Here is a 22,350-nt window from a genome sequence, read left to right on the forward strand (position 1 = left end):
TTAACAATCCTATATACTTTGAAAATTGCTCCGAATAAAATGTATTAACATTTTAATTTTCCCACATGGCAACAAAATAACCTAAGATATAATAAATTGTAAATAAATCAAATGTATAGTTTAGTGGCAATATTTTATTATTTATATTGATATTATTTTACTTTACAAAATAATTTTTTATATATAAATTACAATAATTAAATTTAAGTAAAGATTATTATTAGATAATTAATATCCGAAAAACCCCCTGAACCAATGCCCAGAAGCCTACTTTGAGGCTACTCCCCGTGACCAATGAAGCAGTAAATAATGTAGATCATAGTCAAATTAAATTTCACAAAATATAAATCATAACAGCACAGTTGATTGTATCAAGTTAAATATAAAAATGCAATTTGTAGAAAAAATGAGGATATATTATATATTGTTTAATGTACATTTTTTATTAAAAAATGAGAAAAAATGCTACACGCTCGGGATTGATTATCGCCAACCAATGATTATTTGTTTTTCTTATAATAATTATAATTATGATGCCTAGAAAAATTAAGATTTTGTTGAATGTAGGTTATATAGTGACTCAATCTATTTGAATAATATTTATAAATCGTATCTGGAAATTTTTATATTAACCTTGGTTTGCTATAGTATAATGGCTGAAAAAACATTGCAGTCAAAGACCATAAAATTAGTTTTAATAGGATAAGTTTCAAGGAGATTTGCCTCCAACATATCATATGACATATAGATGCTATTGATAACTAAATCTAAAGAAACGTAGAAGTAATCTTTTTTGATCGATTTTGTCTGGAGCCAACAATGATAAATTTTATGTTATAACATAAATATTTATTCTTGAATACCTTGTTTTTATATATGATCCATTTATCAAACCTTATTTTTTTCTTGGATATGTTGCCGCCAATTTAGCAGAAATGTTTACTTTTGCGTAATATTGCATGAAATAAATAAAATAACAAGGAATAATTTTTTTTAGTATTTATAATTCTAACCGATTTTATATTAAATTAAATTAAATTTAAGATTGGGAAAAGGGGGTAGAGGGGCAGAGTTAAGCCGTCCTTTAGATTCTTTATAGGAATGTATCTTAGATATAGATGCATGCATCTTATTAAAAGCATCAATATAAGATAGTTGTATTTTTGCTAAATAAGAGTAATCTCTGATGCAAGCTACTTTGTTAAAAAAATTTTATCTGATCATTATTTATTTTATGACTTTATTTCGATCAGAATAAAAACTTAAATGCCCAGAATTCTTTTTCATAGTTCCTCAGAAATAAAAAATAAGTACAAAATTTTTACTGAATTTTACAGATATTTTCTTAAAATCGAAGACGATTTTCTGAGCGTTTCATATATTTCCCCGAAAGATTCATTTTTCAAATCCGAGAGTTTCAGTTTCATACCTGAGCAAATAAAAAATTTTTCTGAGCAGTTAAATTTTTCATCTGAGCATTCAATATTTTTTATGAGCATTAGGGCGGTGTCCTGTTCGACTTAATTTTGATATTTAATGCTGTTTATCCTAGTCTAAATAGCTTTTGAACTAGGGCACTTTATTTTTGATTTGTTTTAAGTTATTTTTTAGTTTTGTTTTTTTAAAGTTATTTTGTATCTTTTACTTTTTAGACTATTTAGTTGATATATCGAAACAAAACACGACATAATTATTTATTCTGAGCTTTTAAGGATTTTTTTGAGCATTTTATTTTTAATTCTGAGCGATTAAATAGAATCCTTTGTTTAATTAGAATATAAAGATAAAATTAGACTTTATATAATTTATTTCCAAAGAACATGAATATATAATTAGAGAAGTATAATATTCTTTATATTTAATACAAATATTAATTAAAGCTCATTTAATTCATGTTTATGTGATAAATATAGTATTGAATTGATATATATAATTGCAAGGAATGGATATAACATTAAATAATTTTATGGTATATAATTGCAAATCTCCCATAATGCCTATAAAGCAGGGAACTAAATCAAACCTGAACTTAACTGTTAAACCGGTATTAACTATTATTATTCACCGAACTTGAACAGTTAATTGTCACTCAAACTTGAACCTAGCCTCTAATAAAGTATATAAGTTTGGAGCCATTTAATATTCTAATAAAAGATGCTTAATAATCAGTTTTGCATAGTTTTCGATATTTCATACTGCTATTTGAATCATATACAAATTTTTGAAAATATGAAGTTTATTCTTTCTCTTTACAGAGATAATTTTACAGAAGAGAATCTTTAAAATATTCTAATTTTATGCGGTTCAATATTTTAGTTTAAAGAATAATAAAAATTTCTTTAAAATATGCTTTCCTTTACATATTTCTATTGCTTATATGAAAAATGTTTCAACCGTTTCTTAAAGGTCCGAAACGATATTTAATATTTTTCAACAAGCCGAAACGGAACTATAAATCATAATTTTTATCTGAAACCAAAACGGACCAATATTTATTACGGTTCAGATCCTTGCTAAGTCGATGAACAGGTCAAAATAATTTATTCACCGGTGGTTCACAAACAAATAATCTATTCCTCACCCAACTGCACACTCAACACTAAGAAGGGCGAGAGTTACAAATCAAGCAAAAGATATTCATAGAAGAAATACGATATTTATATGAGTAGTTTTAACTAGAGGTAAGCGCGGGCCTAATTTTTTATTCACGACCCGACCGCTCACGGTGGAAATAAAAAAGTTCACGTCCATTCACGCTTACCACTAAAAAATCTTCGACCCGACCCGCCCGCTCACGAAAGGCAATATTTTGATTCACGCCAGAAAATTCACGGTGTTAAAATTTTCAAAACTATTGCCTAATTTTACACTTTTTTGAATTTATTCTATTTATTTCTCTAATTTCATAATCCATTTTAATAACAAAAAATAAATACAATCTATAAATCAAAATTTTTATTTAGGAAAAGAAGAATATGCCCATCTATTTATATTTCAATTTTTCCGCCTTTCCACTAATAAGAGATTGCCAACAGAAAATAACCTTTCACACTAGAAGCCGAACTTGCCGCGACTGACAAAATTTTACTCGCTAATTTTCTCAAAAAAGGAAATGAATATTTCTGCTTCCAAAACTTCAAAATATTGTCTTGTTATTTGTCTTATAAGCGATGAATCTTTTAAGTTCATCCTCACAGCTTTCATCGGTAGATATTGATGCTTCATCAGCAGGATCATCTAGAAATTCTCTAAATTTTTCATTTAAAATATATGGTCCTTTATGAGTGTAGAATGAATTAGGAAGGTATAAATGATAGTTGGCATTGACTTATGCTCTCATCGAATTTTATATCATTTCGCATTTTTAAGGTTGTTTTATATATATCAGAGACCTGCAGGCCCGGCCCTAAGCCCGGGCCGTATTTTAATTTTTTTTAAATTTACCCGGGCCGGGCCTGAAAATTTTTAAAAAAAAAATATCCCGTCTGGGCCGAGCCGTATATTTTAAAAATTTAAAATCGCCGTTATTAGCTGTAAAAATCAAAAATAAATAATACATATTTTATAAAAATCCGGGCCGGGCCTGAAAATTTTTTATAAAAAATAATCCGGGCCGTACAAATGGTACCTCTGCAGGTCTCTGATATATATCATCCTTTTCTTTTTCTATTAAAAACAAGATTTTTGAAATTCGGATTCAGAATTAAGCGTATCAGGTCAATTCAGCAAAACTTTTATCGCGAAACACTTTTTCGCGAAACTTTTATCGTGAATGTTGTTTATCACGAAGGAATTTTATAGCGAAGGTAATATAGCGAAACCAATTCCGCGAATTTTTTTCCGCGTAACATTTATAGCGAAGACAATATCGCGAACTTATTATCGCGAATTTATTTCCACGAAACCTTAACCGCGAATACTTTATAGCGAATACATTTTAGCGAAACTTTGATCGCGAACTCGTTATAGCGAATTTATTTCCGCGAAACCTTAACCGCGAATACTTTATAGCGAATACATTTTAGCGAAACTTTTATCGCGAACTCTTTATAGCGAATTTATTTTCGCGAAACTTTAACCGCGAATACTATAGCGAATACATTTTGGCGAAACTTTGATCGCGAACTCATTATCGCGAATTTATTTCCGCGAAACCTAAACCGCGAATACTTTAGAGCGAATACATTTTAGCGAAACTTTGATCGCGAACTCGTTATAGCGAAACTTTAATCGCGAACCATTTATAGCGAATTTTCTACCGTGAATGTATTTGCGCGAAATTATTATAGCGAAGCATGACCGCGAAAATTGTGAATTCATTTTAAGTGAAATTGATATATTCAATATCAATTTACCAACCGAAGTTTCTTAAATCATAAACGCAAATGTTTTAAGAATATTTTATTACGTATTGTTTATTTAATAAGCATGTAACCTCTATCTGATGTGATAGAAAATATATTAGTCTTCCTGGTCTCACTCACTCATGGTTGTAAGTATGGAGCGGACATTTTGGGTTAAGTTTTTAGCAGAATAAGTTAACCCCCCCCCCCAACATAAAATTTAAAAGTGTGCTTTATGTCATTTAAAGTAATACTTTATTTCTAATCTAGATAAAAAAAATATACTGAAAGCTAAGAATTTTTTATTGATTTTCTCAGATTATTTTAATTAAAGAAAATTTTACTGATAATTAATGCCTCCTAATTACAATTTTGAGATAATGCACATCGATATAACTTTGATATAATAGTAACTAATTCATTTGAATATTATGACCTTTCCTTTTTATTCTATTCGCATTTTAATAAATAGAAATAACTGCAAAGTTATGATTAATCAAAAAAAAAATTCAAAATATTCTAGATTACATAAATTTTTAATATTTATGAAGAATAAATTATGGAAATAAATCATTAGATCTTCAATTATTTTAGTTTTTTATTTTTGCTGATTTCACAAGTCAAACTAAACAATATAAAAAAAAAATTAAAAAACGTAAAATAGTTTTCATCATTTTTTAAAATAATACCAGTTCAATATAGCGTATTTGTGAAAACATCGCTAAACGCTTCTACTCAATTTGTAAGCACTTTTACTCATTTTTTCTAATAAAATGGAATTAAAAAAATCAGGATTTTTTGAAAATAAATAGAAAATCCAAATCAAGAAAATAAAGATATTCCAATATCGGGAAATCAGGGCAAAATGGGTTAAGTGTTTATTTATTTACTTTTACATATTTTACCACGACAAGGGTGGGGGGGGGGGGGGGGGTTGTTAAAAACATTTTCTAAATTTTGAGAGGAGTATATAAATGAAGGATAATAAAAAATAATTATAAAAAGTGGCTATATTTTAATTATATTAAATAGGTGTCTTATTCAATTTTCTCATTTTGTAAATTGCAAAAATGTTTAGGCCCGGCCATACCTCCCATATTCTAAGAGTGAGGTGGGATTTTTAATGACTAAAGGATAAAAAGCGGGAAAGCGCCACAACTGCAATCCTTTTATATATAAATATTGGTGAATAATTTTTTTCAAATTATAATTTACAAATTTAAATTTGAATATAAAGTCAAAATATATAAAAATTAGATCCAAATCTACAGATTTATCGGAAGGAATTTATTTTATTTAAAAGTTTATTATATATGAAATAAATTTTAACTCTTCGCAATTCATGTCAAAATTCTGCTTTACCATTAATTCGGCCTCTAATAAATCAAATGAGACCGAAGAAAAATTTTTTCGCCTAATCATATTCATTAAACTCATTTCTGAGCCAGCATTTGCATGTAGAATTAAAAATAAATTTTTAGATATTTTTTAGGCTTATATTTACATTTTTATTTAATTTTTTCTAAATATTCTAACTTGATCGTATCATTCAAAATCAAAGGTTTAAGCTATTTATATCTATTATTACCATAATAGTTTGATAATTCTGAGTAACTTCTTTATATGCTTCAACTTGTGTATCAGAACAGAGGAATAGACAAGATTTATTTTAATATCAGCGCCGTTAAATTTGGCGGCTGAATAGTTCTACGAGCTAATTGTAAATTATATCATTATTTCTTGTTTTATTTGTACCAATTGAGTATTTAAACGAGTATAGTAGCTCGTAAAAGGAAAACTATTAGTAACAAAATTTTGGCAAATCTAAGATTTAAGCAACGGAAATAATTTATTCAGAAAATTTTATCGATGTTCCGTATTAATTATAATTTAATTCGTTTAATAGAAAGTATAAAGAAAAAGTTTATTAGCAAAATAAGAAAAATTGCCTAATTTGGCATTATTGATAGAATGGAAAATAGCTGGTTTGCGCTAATATTTATTAATTCTTCAGTCATTTTTTTCACACACAAAAAGGTAATCGTACTATAAGAGAAATAAAATCTATATCTCCCATTAAAGCGTAAAACCAACCAAATTTCTGGAAGCATTTAATCTGGAACTTAAATCAATAATTGAAATTTATTACATTGATTCTTCAATTCATTTGGTAGATAGTTTTTCGACAAAATAAGATAAAATTGCCACGATTGGCAACATGCGAAAAAAACAAAAATTTTTGGGTGAGCTCATACCATAGAAATGCCAGATTAGTACTTACTATTCCATCAATCAGTTTTTCTAGTCAATAAACAAAAACTAGTTTTAATAAGAGAAATAGACAATAGCAACCTTTAAGTATGAACAGGGTTGCCATGTCTCTCCCCATCAGCGGGACTCCCGCAATTTTTTAGTTTACACGCAAATATCTTTCTCCCGCAAAACTACCGCAATTGGAAATCTCCCGCAAAAATCTACCGCAATTTAATTTCTCCGCGATTTTTTTAAAAAAGTATTTTAAACGTTTTTAATATGTAAATAATAATTTTGAGACATTAATTGATTATTTTTATATTTTTAAATTAAATTTTAAATATTTATTCGAAAAACATGTCTAGTTTGTAAATTTCTTTCTATCCTGTTTTATTTTTATCCAATAATAAATCAACATTATTTCATTAATATTAGTCAGTACAGGGGAGTATATCAACATCGATTGCAATACAAAAATATTCTCAAAATGAAACTATATTTGCGGAAATCGTATACATCTATTATGTAGTTCAACATTCACAGAGCTCTATATATATCATTACAATGTGGGTAGAATCTTTTTCTCATGATATTTAACGACTCCAATATAAGTGTAAACCTTACTTGTGGCAATAAAAATGAGCAAGGCTATCACAATGTTTTGGTACCTGAATCCTAGAGGTCAATTCTAGACGATTTGAAAGATGGGCATCTATATGCAATTCTAACAAATGTATCTAATAAGGGAAATATTAAAACATTTCCCTCGATCCTTTGCAATTTCAACAAGAATAAGAACATTTCAATAAAACTGTTAAAAAAATTTCCTCAAATAGTGAAAAATCCACGATGTAGCTAGCCACATAAGGGTAAATATAGCTGATTCAAGGTTATCAATGATTTGTATGCCAGCTTTCTGCGCTGATAATGCCTCTGTAAATTTTGGCAAAAACTAAAATTAGCGAATTGAGGCAGCACAAATGAATTATTACCAATTGGCTGTATATGCCATATATACTACAGAGTTCTTGCAAGAAGGCAATGAATGTACTGTCTGTGGATGTCGAAATAATTGTGATGAAATATTTTAACGAATTTAGTTCAACTAAAAGAGTTAATGAATTAAAAGAGTTGGTGAAGTGGTCTGACTTGGAATGATGTGAGTTGTTGCGATATATACCTATCAGGTGGTTGTCATTAATACCTGCCATCGATAGAATTTTAAAATTTTACAATTAAAAAAATACTTCTTAAATAAAGATTTTAAAGGCTGTCCTAAAATTTGAAAAAAATTTTCTAATATGAAATGGCAGAAGTATATTTGGGATTCTTTTCACATGTAGGAAATCTACTGCATGCAGTTAATATTCAGTTGCAATCAGAAAATTCTTTATTAAAAATGATTCACAAAATTATGCTACAGCTCTGTTCATCTCTATAGTTAAAAATTGAAAATAAATTTTATGGCGCTATTGCTAAAAATATTATATTAAAATGTTCAAATAATACTCTAATTTACATATTTAAATAAAGCAGATATTTTTATTAAGACAATTTTAGAATATTTACAATCAAAATTTGATTTTAATAACTCTATTTACAATTGTATAAATATTATGACCTTGGAACAGAAACTATCAATTAAGGTTTTTATAATTTAATAAATATATTAAAGATACCGAAAGACATTGATGTCTTGTTTGAAAAGATTTTAATTCTCTCTACTTTTTATGATTCGCCAAAACTTTCCTTACCTCATTCTAATGCCTCATCCGAGCGCATTTATAGCCTGAAGAGGACTGCCTGGAAAAAAGGAGAGAAATCGGATTTAACAACATTAGAGAACGAGCTAATGGTTAAATAAAGTATAATATGTCATGCCAAGAATTTTATAATCTCAATAACGACGGTAAACATTTAGTTCTATTATTTAAATCTCAAATAAAATATAATTATGTTTTAGCAAGGGCGCCATAAAATTTATTGTCAATTTTTAACTGTAAAGATGGACACATCTGCAGCATAATTTTGTGAATCTTTGTTAAGATTCTTCTGATTGCAACTGCACATTCTACATGTGAAATCATTACTAAATATACCTCTGCCATTCATTATAAGAAATATTTTTTAAAGGTTTATAAAATTTTAAAATTCTATCGATGGCCGGTATTAGGAACATATCGCAACCAACATTGTGTAGACTCGCTTCTGTAAATACTCTCTTTTTTTTCCAAATTCACTGAGGCATTATCAGATCAGAAAGCTGACATGCAATTTATTGATCATCTCGAATCTGATATTATATGGTTAGCTATGTCTTTGAATTTTTCACTATTCGAGGGGAAAAAATTTAATAGTTTTATTGAAATGACCTTAATTTTGTTGAAATAGCGGAAGATCAAGGGAAATCCCTTTAGATGCATCTGTTAGAATTGCGTATATATGCCCATCTTTCAAATCGTCAAAAATTGACCTCCTGGATTTAGGTCTTAAAACATTAATGATAGCCTTGCTCATTTGTTCTACAAGTATAATTTTCATTTATATTAGAGTCGTTAAATATTATGGTAAAAAGATTCTACCAACATTGGGATGATAAGTATCTCTGTGAATGTTGTACTACAAGATAAGTACAATTGCCGCAACTGTAGTTGTATCTGTATTATATCTTATTTTGGAGTACCTTATTATGTATTTAAACGTGATACTTGATAATTAAGCGCCTATCCCTATAATGTTATACACACACGGTAGATTTCCAATTGCGGTGAGGGACATTCGCTTAAAATATATTTTTAATTGTAAAATTAAAATCGTTTTTTATATTTAAAAAAGATCGTTGGTTTTTTTTATAAATTAATATAATTTTATAAATTAATATAATTTTATAAATCAAGATTTTATTGTATTTTGAAAAATAGTAACCGACTTTGTATTTATATAACTAATTATAAAAAATAATAGGCGGATAATTAAATCAATTCAAAATCCCGGCAGAAGGCCGCCCGCAAAAAAATTTTTTTTAGCAATTTTTATATTTTTACCGCAATTTTTATGTTTCTCCCACATCTCCCTCAATTTGAAAATTTTGACCTGGCAACCCTGAGTATGAACCAAAAGTTATTAGAATTTCAAAAATTATCAAATTTAGATTGAACAAAGAATCTAAAGAAAGCAATTACAATAAAAAAATTAAATGAAATTATCATTATTTATAAAATCAACATTTTTCCTTATTTCAAAATATGAGGATAAAGATAAAAGGCTAACTCGATATTTTATACAAAAGAAAATTAAGCTTGGAAACTTTTCCGACAGATGACATAACTTGCGGCAACTTTGGAAAATGTTATAGCAAAATGAGATGGATTGGTTATGGTAAAATTTAAAACAATTAGGATAGCTAATTATTTTCATCAAGCCGCGAATAGGTTGAGCTATTAATAAAAAAAATTTAGAAAATAATTTTTAAAAAAATATAACCAAAAAAAATGATGTATTTTAATTTTATTATTCATGACATGACATGACATGAAGCCACCCAAGCTCATTTACATTGTTATCAAATCAAATGAGAATATAGTATATTAAAAAAAGTTAACCAAATTCCAATATTTAAATAATTAATAACCTTAAGGAATTTTAAAGCTATATAACAAAATTAATACAACCAATTTTTTTCCAAATTTGTATAGCAAGGTCAATATCGTAACTTGAACTGCGAACTCATTAGAGGAGCATCATTGAAATTAGAGGGGGGATAGTTAGTTATGAAATAATTATCATTATTTGAAAAATTGGAAAGGGATGAAAGGTATTTTTTTTTTTAAATTATTTATATTTGGCAGGAGGTTAAAAGTTTTGAGAGGGTTGATATCATTTATAGATATGTATACAAGCCACTGATTATATTCTCCGCAGTCCTTTTCTTAAGTTAAAATAGGAAATGGTTTAGCAAGTATTATCTTATTTTAATAGATCCCTTTAGGTCATATTTTTTTATATCTAATTTACATATAGAATAAATATCCTTAAAAAATAAATTTCATTATAAAAAGTTTTTAAAAAATAATTTTTTTTTATTGAATATGTGAAGGAAAAAGTAGAGCACTGCCATAACATATCGTCTAAACCAATAGGTTTGTTTGTTAAATATATAACTGAAGTGTAAATTTTTAAAAGAATCACTGATTTGAACAAAGACTGGTTAAAAATAACCATGGGAAAAAAATCTGACAAAAACACCCCGATATAAATTTATATGCTTTAATAAATAAAAGGAAAATGTAATCCTCGTTTTAAACTTTGCCCTTTAGTGTAATACTTGAGTATTATTTTATAATAGTACTTTTCTAATAATGTTGCTCATAAAAAATGATCATATTTATAAGGGGAAACAACTATATGACTCAAGGGCTAGGAATATGAATTTTAAAATAATTTTATAATGCATGACGAAAGGTAGTTATTTTTGAAATATTAATCGTGGGATTGATGTGGTAGAGAAAGACTGTGTCATACACATATAAAAGAATTTGTAAATACCCTCATAAAATCTGTATCTTGATGAATGAGTCTTATGTAACCAGCTAAATTTTATACCAAAGTATCCTATATTTTTGTCACAAAAAAATAAGGAAAATATAAAAATTTTGAGACTATTATATAAAAACAAACAAAATTTTTATTATTGTAGATAAGAATTTAAAAAATTAAACATTCAATGTTATATTAATAGCGATTCCTTTAAGATGATCTAATCTTGATCGATTTTCGAAGTCAGAAACAATTGTTACTAATCTCGCATGTAGATTTCGATATTTTTTTCTCGGGGTAGAGGGAGTTTCACCAGAATAATATTGAGCAATTTTTAACTCTGTCAACCCTTGTTGTTTTTTTAAGCCTAGAAAAAATTATATAGTTTATTAGTAAATCTTTATACTTTTTAAATCATTTTAAAATAATAGATATATAGATAACTTGATATAAATTTCCACATGTTTGGATGGTAACTCGTTAGGAGGGAACTGAAGCATCTATGCCACCCTTCAACCGCGTTGTTGGTTTTCGCTTCCCCGTTCAGTGTTGATTGGTAACAATTCCAGAGTTCAATATTAAACAAAGCAGGTAGTCTGCCTCTTCCAAACGTTTTACCAATATAAGCTTTTTCAAAAGTTTCAATTAGAGGCTGAAGTAACAATTGATTATTAGAATAAAATTCGGAGTTTATTAGTAATTCAAATGTTTTAACTACATTTAAGGGTGGCACAAATGCCAAACAAACCATCATTCTAAGTTGTATATTAAATTCTACATCTGTTTTATATTTATGCGATATTTCTGGATATTTTTGAATGTTTCGCCAAAAGGATTGGCCAAAATGGAAATAGCAACATTTGTGTTGCGAATTGGGAAACACTTCATTGAAAGCTTTTACACTGGCCATTTCAAAATCCGTCATAATTTTTTTTGGAGTTGATATAAAGTTGTCACCTATAATAGTAAATATTCTTTTATAAGTTTCATAATCCTTTCTATTGGTCAATATATATATGAGAGGTAAAACATTATTATTTCTAATCCCATGAATTGTATAAATTTGCGTAAATAAAGGTGGCGACGATTTAAATGTACCATCAGAAAACCAATGCTCGCATGAAGCTAAGAAGTCCAAATTTTTTCTTGTTCCAAATATGATAACACGGTCGGGAACCTGACACACATGATAAATAAATAAGCAATTATAATAAAGTGTTTCTCGGGCAGCTTATCGCAATAAAAATGAAGGATTTAGTTATATTTGTTCAAAAAATTTATAGAAGATCTTACCGGACCATCATCATGAAGCATGAAATTCTCATATTTATCTGTAATTGAATATTCATGCGGAATTACCAGCTCAATAAGGCTGCTAGGATTCGGAGGTGCAAAACTGTTTGAACTCCGCGTTCGGTGAATTATACGTTTCATAAGATTCGGTGATGGTAGTGCCATTGATATAGAATCACTTAATTGAGATACGTGTTTCGCCACAATAAAGTTTGGAGTTTCCATAGTATTATTCAAAGCTTCATTCTTAATTGAATTGATTATTTTCTTGGTTTCCATTTCGATTGGATTTTCTGGATGATTGTGTATTTCTTTATTATCTTTTATCTTATCATTTTTTTTTGCAAGTCGTACGGGACATTTAAAAATATCCTGATTGATACATCTATAATAATTAGTATCTGAGACTACTTTATCCAGGCGGAACAAATAATTTTTAAAGGTTAAGATCTCCTTATTTTTGCTTAATAACATATTTTATAAGACTCCGAAATAAAGAGGGAAGAATGGCGAAAATATTTATAATTTATAACCAAAGGAATGGCACCAGCCAGACGAGAAAATTTTTTTTTTTAAATTTCGGCAATACTTTTTTTTAAAATAGTTATAATTTATCAAATATGTCATTAATTATTTGTTAATTTTTAGTGTAGCTATTTTTTTTATTATATTTTAAAATTATTTAAGATTCAATAAGAACCCATATCAAAATATTATATTTTAATTAATTGAAATTAATGCCGAGTTATTATACTAAAAATTTAATCACCCCCCTTCCCCCCCCCACTTCAAATAAACAGAAAAGATAAAAAAGATATCTATAAAGATCGAAAATAATAAAATTAATAAATATTTTAAATTGGGGAAATCCCTTATTTCACTTAGATGTAATTTATTTTTGAATTGCTTCAAAATTGATATTCTAAACAGTAATGTTGTAGACTTTATTCATCTACACTGTTTAAGAATAGACTGCCAAAACCACGGTTGTGCATTTGACCGGTCAAATATAGTTAAAATCAAATAAATATTATTTTATATTGAATATCATCATTTTCTTTAATATTTTTTAATCAATTTTCTTTTTGTCTAAATCTTCAATCGATTTCTGTTTTAGTAAGATTATTGACACAAATCGACCAATTTCTTTCTGAAGAAGAAGTAGATCTAGAAATTGTTAGTAATGTCACTTCTCTTAATGGCCATGGTGGTCAAAGCTAATTCCACTGCTTGAGTTTGAAATCTGATTGTTTCTTATGGAAGTTACTGCTATCCCCATGATTTTCTATTGAACAAGCCGCTTTTATTTCTGAAATTTATGATATAGCTTGAAATATTTTGATCACCACCTTGTATGCCTAATTCTTTTATTATATTACATATTTCATTAAATTCACTATGATTAAAATGCTCTCCTTAATATTAGGAACTCAATAAGCATTGTGATCACATTTCACATGTATTTATATCGTTTTTTCTTTTTCAAACATATTTTTATATTCAGATCTTATATATTATATGACCACTTGACCAGGTCAAATATTCTTCCGTTCAATTGACCCATCATAATCTAGTCATTTGACTGACTTGCTAACCCTGGCCAAAATTGATTGATAAATTTATAAATATTAAGTCATCAGACAATAAATAGGAATGCTACCCAGATATCAATTTCGCCAATAAATATCAAGATTTAACTAATAAACTCAATGATTAATATATTGATAAAGCTGAGTTCCTTGTGCGCGATTATTATAAAATAAGAACTTCGAAGGAAAGGATAGGATAGGGAAAAAAGTGTATTTCAATAACAAATTTCATAAACCAGATCTAAGTTAATTAATCATTATATATGTTAGCGGCAATGTGAAAATTCCGGCAATGTATACATTGCCGGAATTTTTTCGGCAATGTGAGGTAGTGGTAGGCAATGTAAATGTGAGATTTCGGCAATGTGTATTTTACAAATTTATTATTTATTTAAGATTAATTTATTATTTATTTAATATTAATTTATTATTTATTTAATATTAATTTATTTTTTGATATAATATTTTAATTTGTTATATTATCTTTTTAAATATATTTTTTGATTGATATTTTTTTTTAATATATTATAATATATTATAATTTGTTATATATTTTTTTACATATTTTTTTTGATAGATATTTTATTTTAATATAATTATTTTTTTATATATTTTTTTTGATTGATATTTTTTTTTAATATAATTTTTTTTATATATTTTTTTAAATATAATTACTTTTTTAAATATTTATTTTTGACGTAGATTTTTTTTGATAGATAATTTTTTTTTGTTTTTTGGTTTATATTATTTTTTAAATAAAACATTGAAATAATATATTATAATTTGTTATATTATTTTTTACATATTTTTTTTGATTGATATATTTATTTTTTATGTAGATTTTTTTTGATAGCTAATTTTTTTTTGTTTTTTGGTTTATATTATTTTTTAAATAAAACTTTAGAGGTAATATATTTTAATTTGTTATATTATTTTATTTTATTTTGATTGATATTTTTTTTAAAATAATTTTTAGATAATATATTTTAATTTGTTATATTATTTTTTTATATATTTTTTGATTGATATTTTTATTATAATGGTTTTTTATGTATTTATTTTTCACGTAAATTTTATCTTGATATATTTTTTGATAGCTAAATTTTTTGTGTTATATTATTTTTTTAAATATATTTTTTGATTGATATTTTTTTTAAGATAATTTTTAGAAAATATATTTTAATTTGTTATATTATTTTTATATATATTTTTTGACTGATATTTTTTATTATAATGGTTTTTTATGTATTTATTTTTCACGTAAATTTTTTCTTGATATATTTTTTGATAGCTAAATTTTTTTTTTTGATTGATATTTTTTTTTAGAGATAAGATATTTTAATTTGTCATAATTTTTTTAAATATCTTTTTTGATTGATATTTTTTTTAAAAGATTTTTATATAATTTATTTTTAACGTAATTTTTAATCTTTTGATTCCTAATTTTATAGGTAAAAGTGACAAAAGGTATAATCGTAATTTTTAAACTTTTTTAAGTTTTTAAAAGCAATTTTCAGTGAAGATGTATTATAGAAAAGTGACATTTGTCATAATTGTTATTTTTGAACATTTTTTAGTTTTTTTAAAGTAAATAGGTAAAAATATGTTTTGTAAAAATGTTAAATTAATATTTCAGTGAAGATGTATTATGGAAAAGTGACAATTGTCATAATCGTTATTTTTGAACATTTTTTAGTTTTTTTAAAGTAAATAGGTAAAAATATGTTTAGTAAACGTGTTAAATTAATATTTCAGTGAAGATGTACTATGGAAAAGTGACAATTGTCATAATCGTTATTTTTGAACATTTTTTAGTTTTTTTAAAGTAAATAGGTAAAAATATGTTTAGTAAACGTGTTAAATTAATATTTCAGTGAAGATGTACTATGGAAAAGTGACAATTATCATAGTCGTTATTTTTGAACTTTTTTGATTTTTTTTAAAGTAAATAGTTAAAATTATATTTTGTAAAAATGTTAAATTAATATTTCAGTGAAGATGTACTATGGAAAAGTGACAATTGTCATAATCGTTATTTTTGAACATTTTTTAGTTTTTTTAAAGTAAATAGGTAAAATTATGTTTTGTAAACATGTTAAATTAATATTTCAGTGAAGATGTACTATGGAAAAGTGACAATTGTCATAATCGTTATTTATGAACATTTTTTAGTTTTTTTAAAGTAAATAGGTAAAAATATGTTTTGTAAAAATGTTAAATTAATATTTCAGTGAAGATGTACTATGGGAAAGTGACAATTGTCATAATCGTTATTTTTGAACATTTTTTATGTTTTAATATTTCAGTGAAGATGTACTATGGAAAAGTGACAATTGTCATAATCGTTATTTTTGAACTTTTTTGATTTTTTTTAAAGTAAATAGTTAAAATTATGTTTTGTAAAAATGTTAAATTAATATTTCAGTGAAGATGTACTATGGATAAGTGACAATTGTCATAATCGTTATTTTTGAACATTTTTTAGTTTTTTTAAAGTAAATAGGTAAAAATATGTTTTGTAAAAATGTTAAATTAATATTTCAGTGAAGATGTACTATGGAAAAGTGACAATTGTCATAATCGTTATTTTTGAACATTTTTTAGTTTTTTTAAAGTAAATAGTTAAAATTATGTTTTGTAAAAATGTTAAATTAATATTTCAGTGAAGATGTACTATGGAAAAGTGACAATTGTCATATACATAATTTTTGAACATTTTTTAGTTTTTTTAAAGTAAATAGGTAAAAATATGTTTTGTAAAAATGTTAAATTAATATTTCAGTGAAGATGTACTATGGAAAAGTGACAATTGTCATAATCGTTATTTTTGAACATTTTTTAGTTTTTTTAAAGTAAATAGGTAAAAATATGTTTTGTAAAAATGTTAAATTAATATTTCAGTGAAGATGTACTATGGAAAAGTGACAATTGTCATAATCGTTATTTTTGAACATTTTTTAGTTTTTTTAAAGTAAATAGGTAAAAATATGTTTTGTAAAAATGTTAAATTAATATTTCAGTGAAGATGTACTATGGAAAAGTGACAATTGTCATAATCGTTATTTTTGAACCTTTTTTAGTTTTTTTAAAGTAAATAGTTAAAATTATGTTTTGTAAAAATGTTAAATTAATATTTCAGTGAAGATGACTTATGGAAAAGTGACAATAGTCATAATCGTTATTTTTGAATTTTTAAAGTAAATAGGTAAAAATATGTTTTGTAAAAATGTTAAATTAATATTTCAGTGAAGATGTATTATGGAAAAGTGACAATTGTCATATTCGTTATTTTTGAATTTTTAAAGTAAATAAGTAAAAATATGTTTTGTAAAAATGTTAAATTAATATTTCAGTGAAGATGTACTATGGAAAAGTGACAATTGTCATAATCGTGATTTTTGAACATTTTTTAGTTTTTTTAAAGTAAATAGGTAAAAATATGTTTAGTAAACGTGTTAAATTAATATTTCAGTGAAGATGTACTATGGAAAAGTGACAATTGTCATAGTCGTTATTTTTGAACTTTTTTGATTTTTTTTAAAGTAAATAGTTAAAATTATGTTTTGTAAAAATGTTAAATTAATATTTCAGTGAAGATATACTATGGAAAAGTGACAATTGTCATAATCGTTATTTTTGAACATTTTTTAGTTTTTTTAAAGTAAATAGGTAAAAATATGTTTTGTAAAAATGTTAAATTAATATTTCAGTGAAGATGTACTATGGAAAAGTGACAATTGTCATAATCGTTATTTTTGAACATTTTTTAGTTTTTTTAAAGTAAATAGGTAAAAATATGTTTAGTAAACGTGTTAAATTAATATTTCAATGAAGATGTACTATGGAAAAGTGACAATTGTGATAATCGTTATTTTTGAACATTTTTTAGTTTTTTTAAAGTAAATAGTTAAAAATATGTTTAGTAAACGTGTAAAATTAAAATTTCAGTTTAGATATGTTTTATATTTTATAGACACTAACAGGAATATTAACAATAAAATTCCTAAATTCACTTATATTTATATATTGAAAATTAAAGATGAATTATTTTCCTGCAAATCGTCAATGCCTTGATTTGATTAATCTCGAGATTTCAGCATGAATACATTAATGACCTCAAATGATAAAAAATTTTACTATTACGATTACACCTTAATCTTCATAGCAGCCGGAAATGTTTTTTAACATAATTTATAATAGTAGACCGATGTATATATAAAATATTTTTAGGATTAATTTATTTTTTCCTAAAATATTAACTGCGAAATATTTAAATATGAATCCTGCATCGGTTATTTGTATATCAACTAACTATAATATCTTTGACTTATTTATTTCAATTCTGTGAGTAAATATATTTTAAATATTTATTCACTTTAGTGAACTATCTAAAATTACAAGTTAGAGCTATTGAGATGTATATCTATCACTAAATACATTTTCATGAATATATTTATAAACGAAATATATTTTAGCAATTAACTATGTTGCAATATAGCGAACATTAAATACTATTAGCCCTTATATTTATTACTAAGATTATGCGTTAAACATTATAAGTTCATCTGAAATTTTAATTTAACATTTTTACAAAACATAATTTTAACTATTTACTTAAAAAAAACTAAAAAATGTTCAAAAATAACGATTATGACAATTGTCACTTTTCCATAGTACATCTACACTGAAATATTAATTTAACACGTTTACTAAACATATTTTTACCTATTTACTTTAAAAAAACTAAAAAATGTTCAAAAATAACGATTATGACAATTGTCACTTTTCCATAGTACATCTTCACTGAAATATTAATTTAACATTTTTACAAAACATAATTTTAACTATTTACTTTAAAAAAAATAAAAAAAGTTCAAAAATAACGACTATGACAATTGTCACTTTTCCATAGTACATCTTCACTGAAATATTAATTTAACACGTTTACTAAACATATTTTTACCTATTTACTTTAAAAAAACTAAAAAATGTTCAAAAATAACGATTATGACAATTGTCACTTTTCCATAATACATCTTCACTGAAATATTAATTTAACATGTTTACAAAACATAATTTTATCTATTTACTTTAAAAAAACTAAAAAATGTTCAAAAATAACGATTATGACAATTGTCACTTTTCCATAGTACATCTTCACTGAAATATTAATTTAACATTTTTACAAAACATAATTTTAACTATTTACTTTAAAAAAAATCAAAAAAGTTCAAAAATAACGACTACGACAATTGTCACTTTTCCATAGTACATCTTCACTGATATATTAATTTAACATTTTTACAAAACATAATTTTAACTATTTATTTAAAAAAAATCAAAAGAGTTCAAAAATAACGACTATGACAATTGTCACTTTTCCAAAGTACATCTTCACTGAAATATTAATTTAACGCGTTTACTAAACATATTTTTACTTATTTACTTTAAAAAAACTAAAAAATGTTCAAAAATAACGATTATGACAATTGTCACTTTTCCATAATACATCTTCACTGAAATATTAATTTAACATTTTTACAAAACATATTTTTACCTATTTACTTTAAAAAACTAAAAATGTTCAAAAATAACGATTATGACAATTGTCACTTTTCCATAGTACATCTTCACTGAAATATTAATTTAACACGTTTACTAAACATATTTTTATCTATTTACTTTAAAAAAACTAAAAAATGTTCAAAAATAACGATTATGACAATTGTCACTTTTCCATAATACATCTTCACTGAAATATTAATTTAACATGTTTACAAAACATAATTTTACCTATTTACTTTAAAAAAACTAAAAAATGTTCAAAAATAACGATTATAACAATTGTCACTTTTCCATAGTACATCTTCACTGAAATATTAATTTAACATTTTTACAAAACATAATTTTAACTATTTACTTTAAAAAAAATCAAAAAAGTTCAAAAATAACGACTATGACAATTGTCACTTTTCCATAGTACATCTTCACTGAAATATTAATTTAACATTTTTACAAAACATAATTTTAACTATTTACTTTAAAAAAAATAAAAAAAGTTCAAAAATAACGACTATGACAATTGTCACTTTTCCATAGTACATCTTCACTGAAATATTAATTTAACACGTTTACTAAACATATTTTTACCTATTTACTTTAAAAAAACTAAAAAATGTTCAAAAATAACGATTATGACAATTGTCACTTTTCCATAATACATCTTCACTGAAATATTAATTTAACATGTTTACAAAACATAATTTTATCTATTTACTTTAAAAAAACTAAAAAATGTTCAAAAATAACGATTATGACAATTGTCACTTTTCCATAGTACATCTTCACTGAAATATTAATTTAACATTTTTACAAAACATAATTTTAACTATTTACTTTAAAAAAAATCAAAGTTCAAAAATAACGACTATGACAATTGTCACTTTTCCATAGTACATCTTCACTGAAATATTAATTTAACACGTTTACTAAACATATTTTTACCTATTTACTTTAAAAAAAATAAAAAAAGTTCAAAAATAACGACTATGACAATTGTCACTTTTCCATAGTACATCTTCACTGAAATATTAATTTAACACGTTTACTAAACATATTTTTACCTATTTACTTTAAAAAAACTAAAAAATGTTCAAAAATAACAATTATGACAATTGTCACTTTTCCATAATACATCTTCACTGAAATATTAATTTAACATGTTTACAAAACATAATTTTACCTATTTACTTTAAAAAAACTAAAAAATGTTCAAAAATAACGATTATGACAATTGTCACTTTTCCATAGTACATCTTCACTGAAATATTAATTTAACATTTTTACAAAACATAATTTTAACTATTTACTTTAAAAAAAATCAAAAAAGTTCAAAAATAACGACTACGACAATTGTCACTTTTCCATAGTACATCTTCACTGAAATATTAATTTAACATTTTTACAAAACATAATTTTAACTATTTACTTTAAAAAAAATCAAAAGAGTTCAAAAATAACGACTATGACAATTGTCACTTTTCCATAGTACATCTTCACTGAAATATTAATTTAACACGTTTACTAAACATATTTTTACCTATTTACTTTAAAAAAACTAAAAAATGTTCAAAAATAACGATTATGACAATTGTCACTTTTCCATAATACATCTTCACTGAAATATTAATTTAACATTTTTACAAAACATATTTTTACCTATTTACTTTAAAAAAACTAAAAAATGTTCAAAAATAACGATTATGACAATTGTCACTTTTCCATAGTACATCTTCACTGAAATATTAATTTAACACGTTTACTAAACATATTTTTACCTATTTACTTTAAAAAAACTAAAAAATGTTCAAAAATAACGATTATGACAATTGTCACTTTTCCATAGTACATCTTCACTGAAATATTAATTTAACATTTTTACAAAACATATTTTTACCTATTTACTTTAAAAAAACTAAAAAATGTTCAAAAATAACAATTATGACAATTGTCACTTTTCTATAATACATCTTCACTGAAAATTGCTTTTAAAAACTTAAAAAAGTTCAAAAATTACGATTATACCTTTTGTCACTTTTACCTATAAAATTAGGAATCAAAAGATTAAAAATTACGTTAAAAATAAATTATATAAAAATCATTTAAAAAAAATATCAATCAAAAAATATATTAAAAAAATTATGACAAATTAAAATATCTTATCTCTAAAAAAAATATCAATCAAAAAATATATTTAAATAAATAATAATAACACAAATAAAAAAAAATTTAGCTATCAAAAAATATATCAAGAAAAAATTTACGTGAAAAATAAATACATAAAAAACCATTATAATAAAAAATTTCAGTCAAAAAATATATATAAAAATAATATAACAAATTAAAATATATTTTCTAAAAATTATCTTAAAAAAAATATCAAACAAAAAATATATTTAAAAAAATAATATAACACAAAAAATTAAAAAAAATTTAGCTATCAAAAAATATATCAAGATAAAATTTACGTGAAAAATAAATACATAAAAAACCATTATAATAAAAATATCAATCAAAAATAAAAAATATATAAAAAAATAATATAACAAATTAAAATATATTATCTAAAAATTATTTTAAAAAAAATATCAATCAAAAAAAAATAAAATAATATAACAAATTAAAATATATTACCTCTAAAGTTTTATTTAAAAAATAATATAAACCAAAAAACAATTAGCTATCAAAAAAAATATGTAAAAAATAATATAACAAATTATAATATATTATTTCAATATACTTAAAAAAAAATATCAAAAAAAATATATTATATATTA

The 22,350-nt window shown here is 24.4% G+C and overlaps 1 protein-coding gene across 1 annotated transcript; it reads right to left on the reverse strand.

Moving 5' to 3' along the window:
• Positions 1-11,308: 11,308 nt before the first annotated feature.
• On the reverse strand, positions 11,309-12,899 carry LOC135924292 (uncharacterized). The gene is made up of 3 exons (XM_065459347.1): positions 12,426-12,899; positions 11,577-12,309; positions 11,309-11,499 (listed from the first exon to the last, which is right to left on the reverse strand). The coding sequence occupies exons 1-3, from the start codon at positions 12,897-12,899 to the stop codon at positions 11,309-11,311; spliced, it is 1,398 nt and encodes a 465-aa protein (XP_065315419.1).
• Positions 12,900-22,350: the final 9,451 nt, after the last annotated feature.

This window comes from Gordionus sp. m RMFG-2023, chromosome 2 (genome assembly GCF_954871325.1).
Source record: "Gordionus sp. m RMFG-2023 chromosome 2, tfGorSpeb1-WG-v2, whole genome shotgun sequence".
NCBI classification, from domain to species: Eukaryota; Metazoa; Nematomorpha; class Gordioida; order Chordodea; family Parachordodidae; genus Gordionus; species Gordionus sp. m RMFG-2023.

Excerpts from the sequence above, each read along its gene's own strand:
- LOC135924292 (XM_065459347.1), bottom strand. The coding sequence starts at position 12,899 with ATGTTATTAAGCAAAAATAAGGAGATCTTAACCTTTAAAAATTATTTG. Across the intron at positions 12,310-12,425 it reads TGCTTCATGATGATGGTCCG|GTTCCCGACCGTGTTATCAT; the intron begins GTAAGATCTTCT and ends CATGTGTGTCAG. Across the intron at positions 11,500-11,576 it reads CATGTGGAAATTTATATCAA|GCTTAAAAAAACAACAAGGG; the intron begins GTTATCTATATA and ends AATTTTTTCTAG.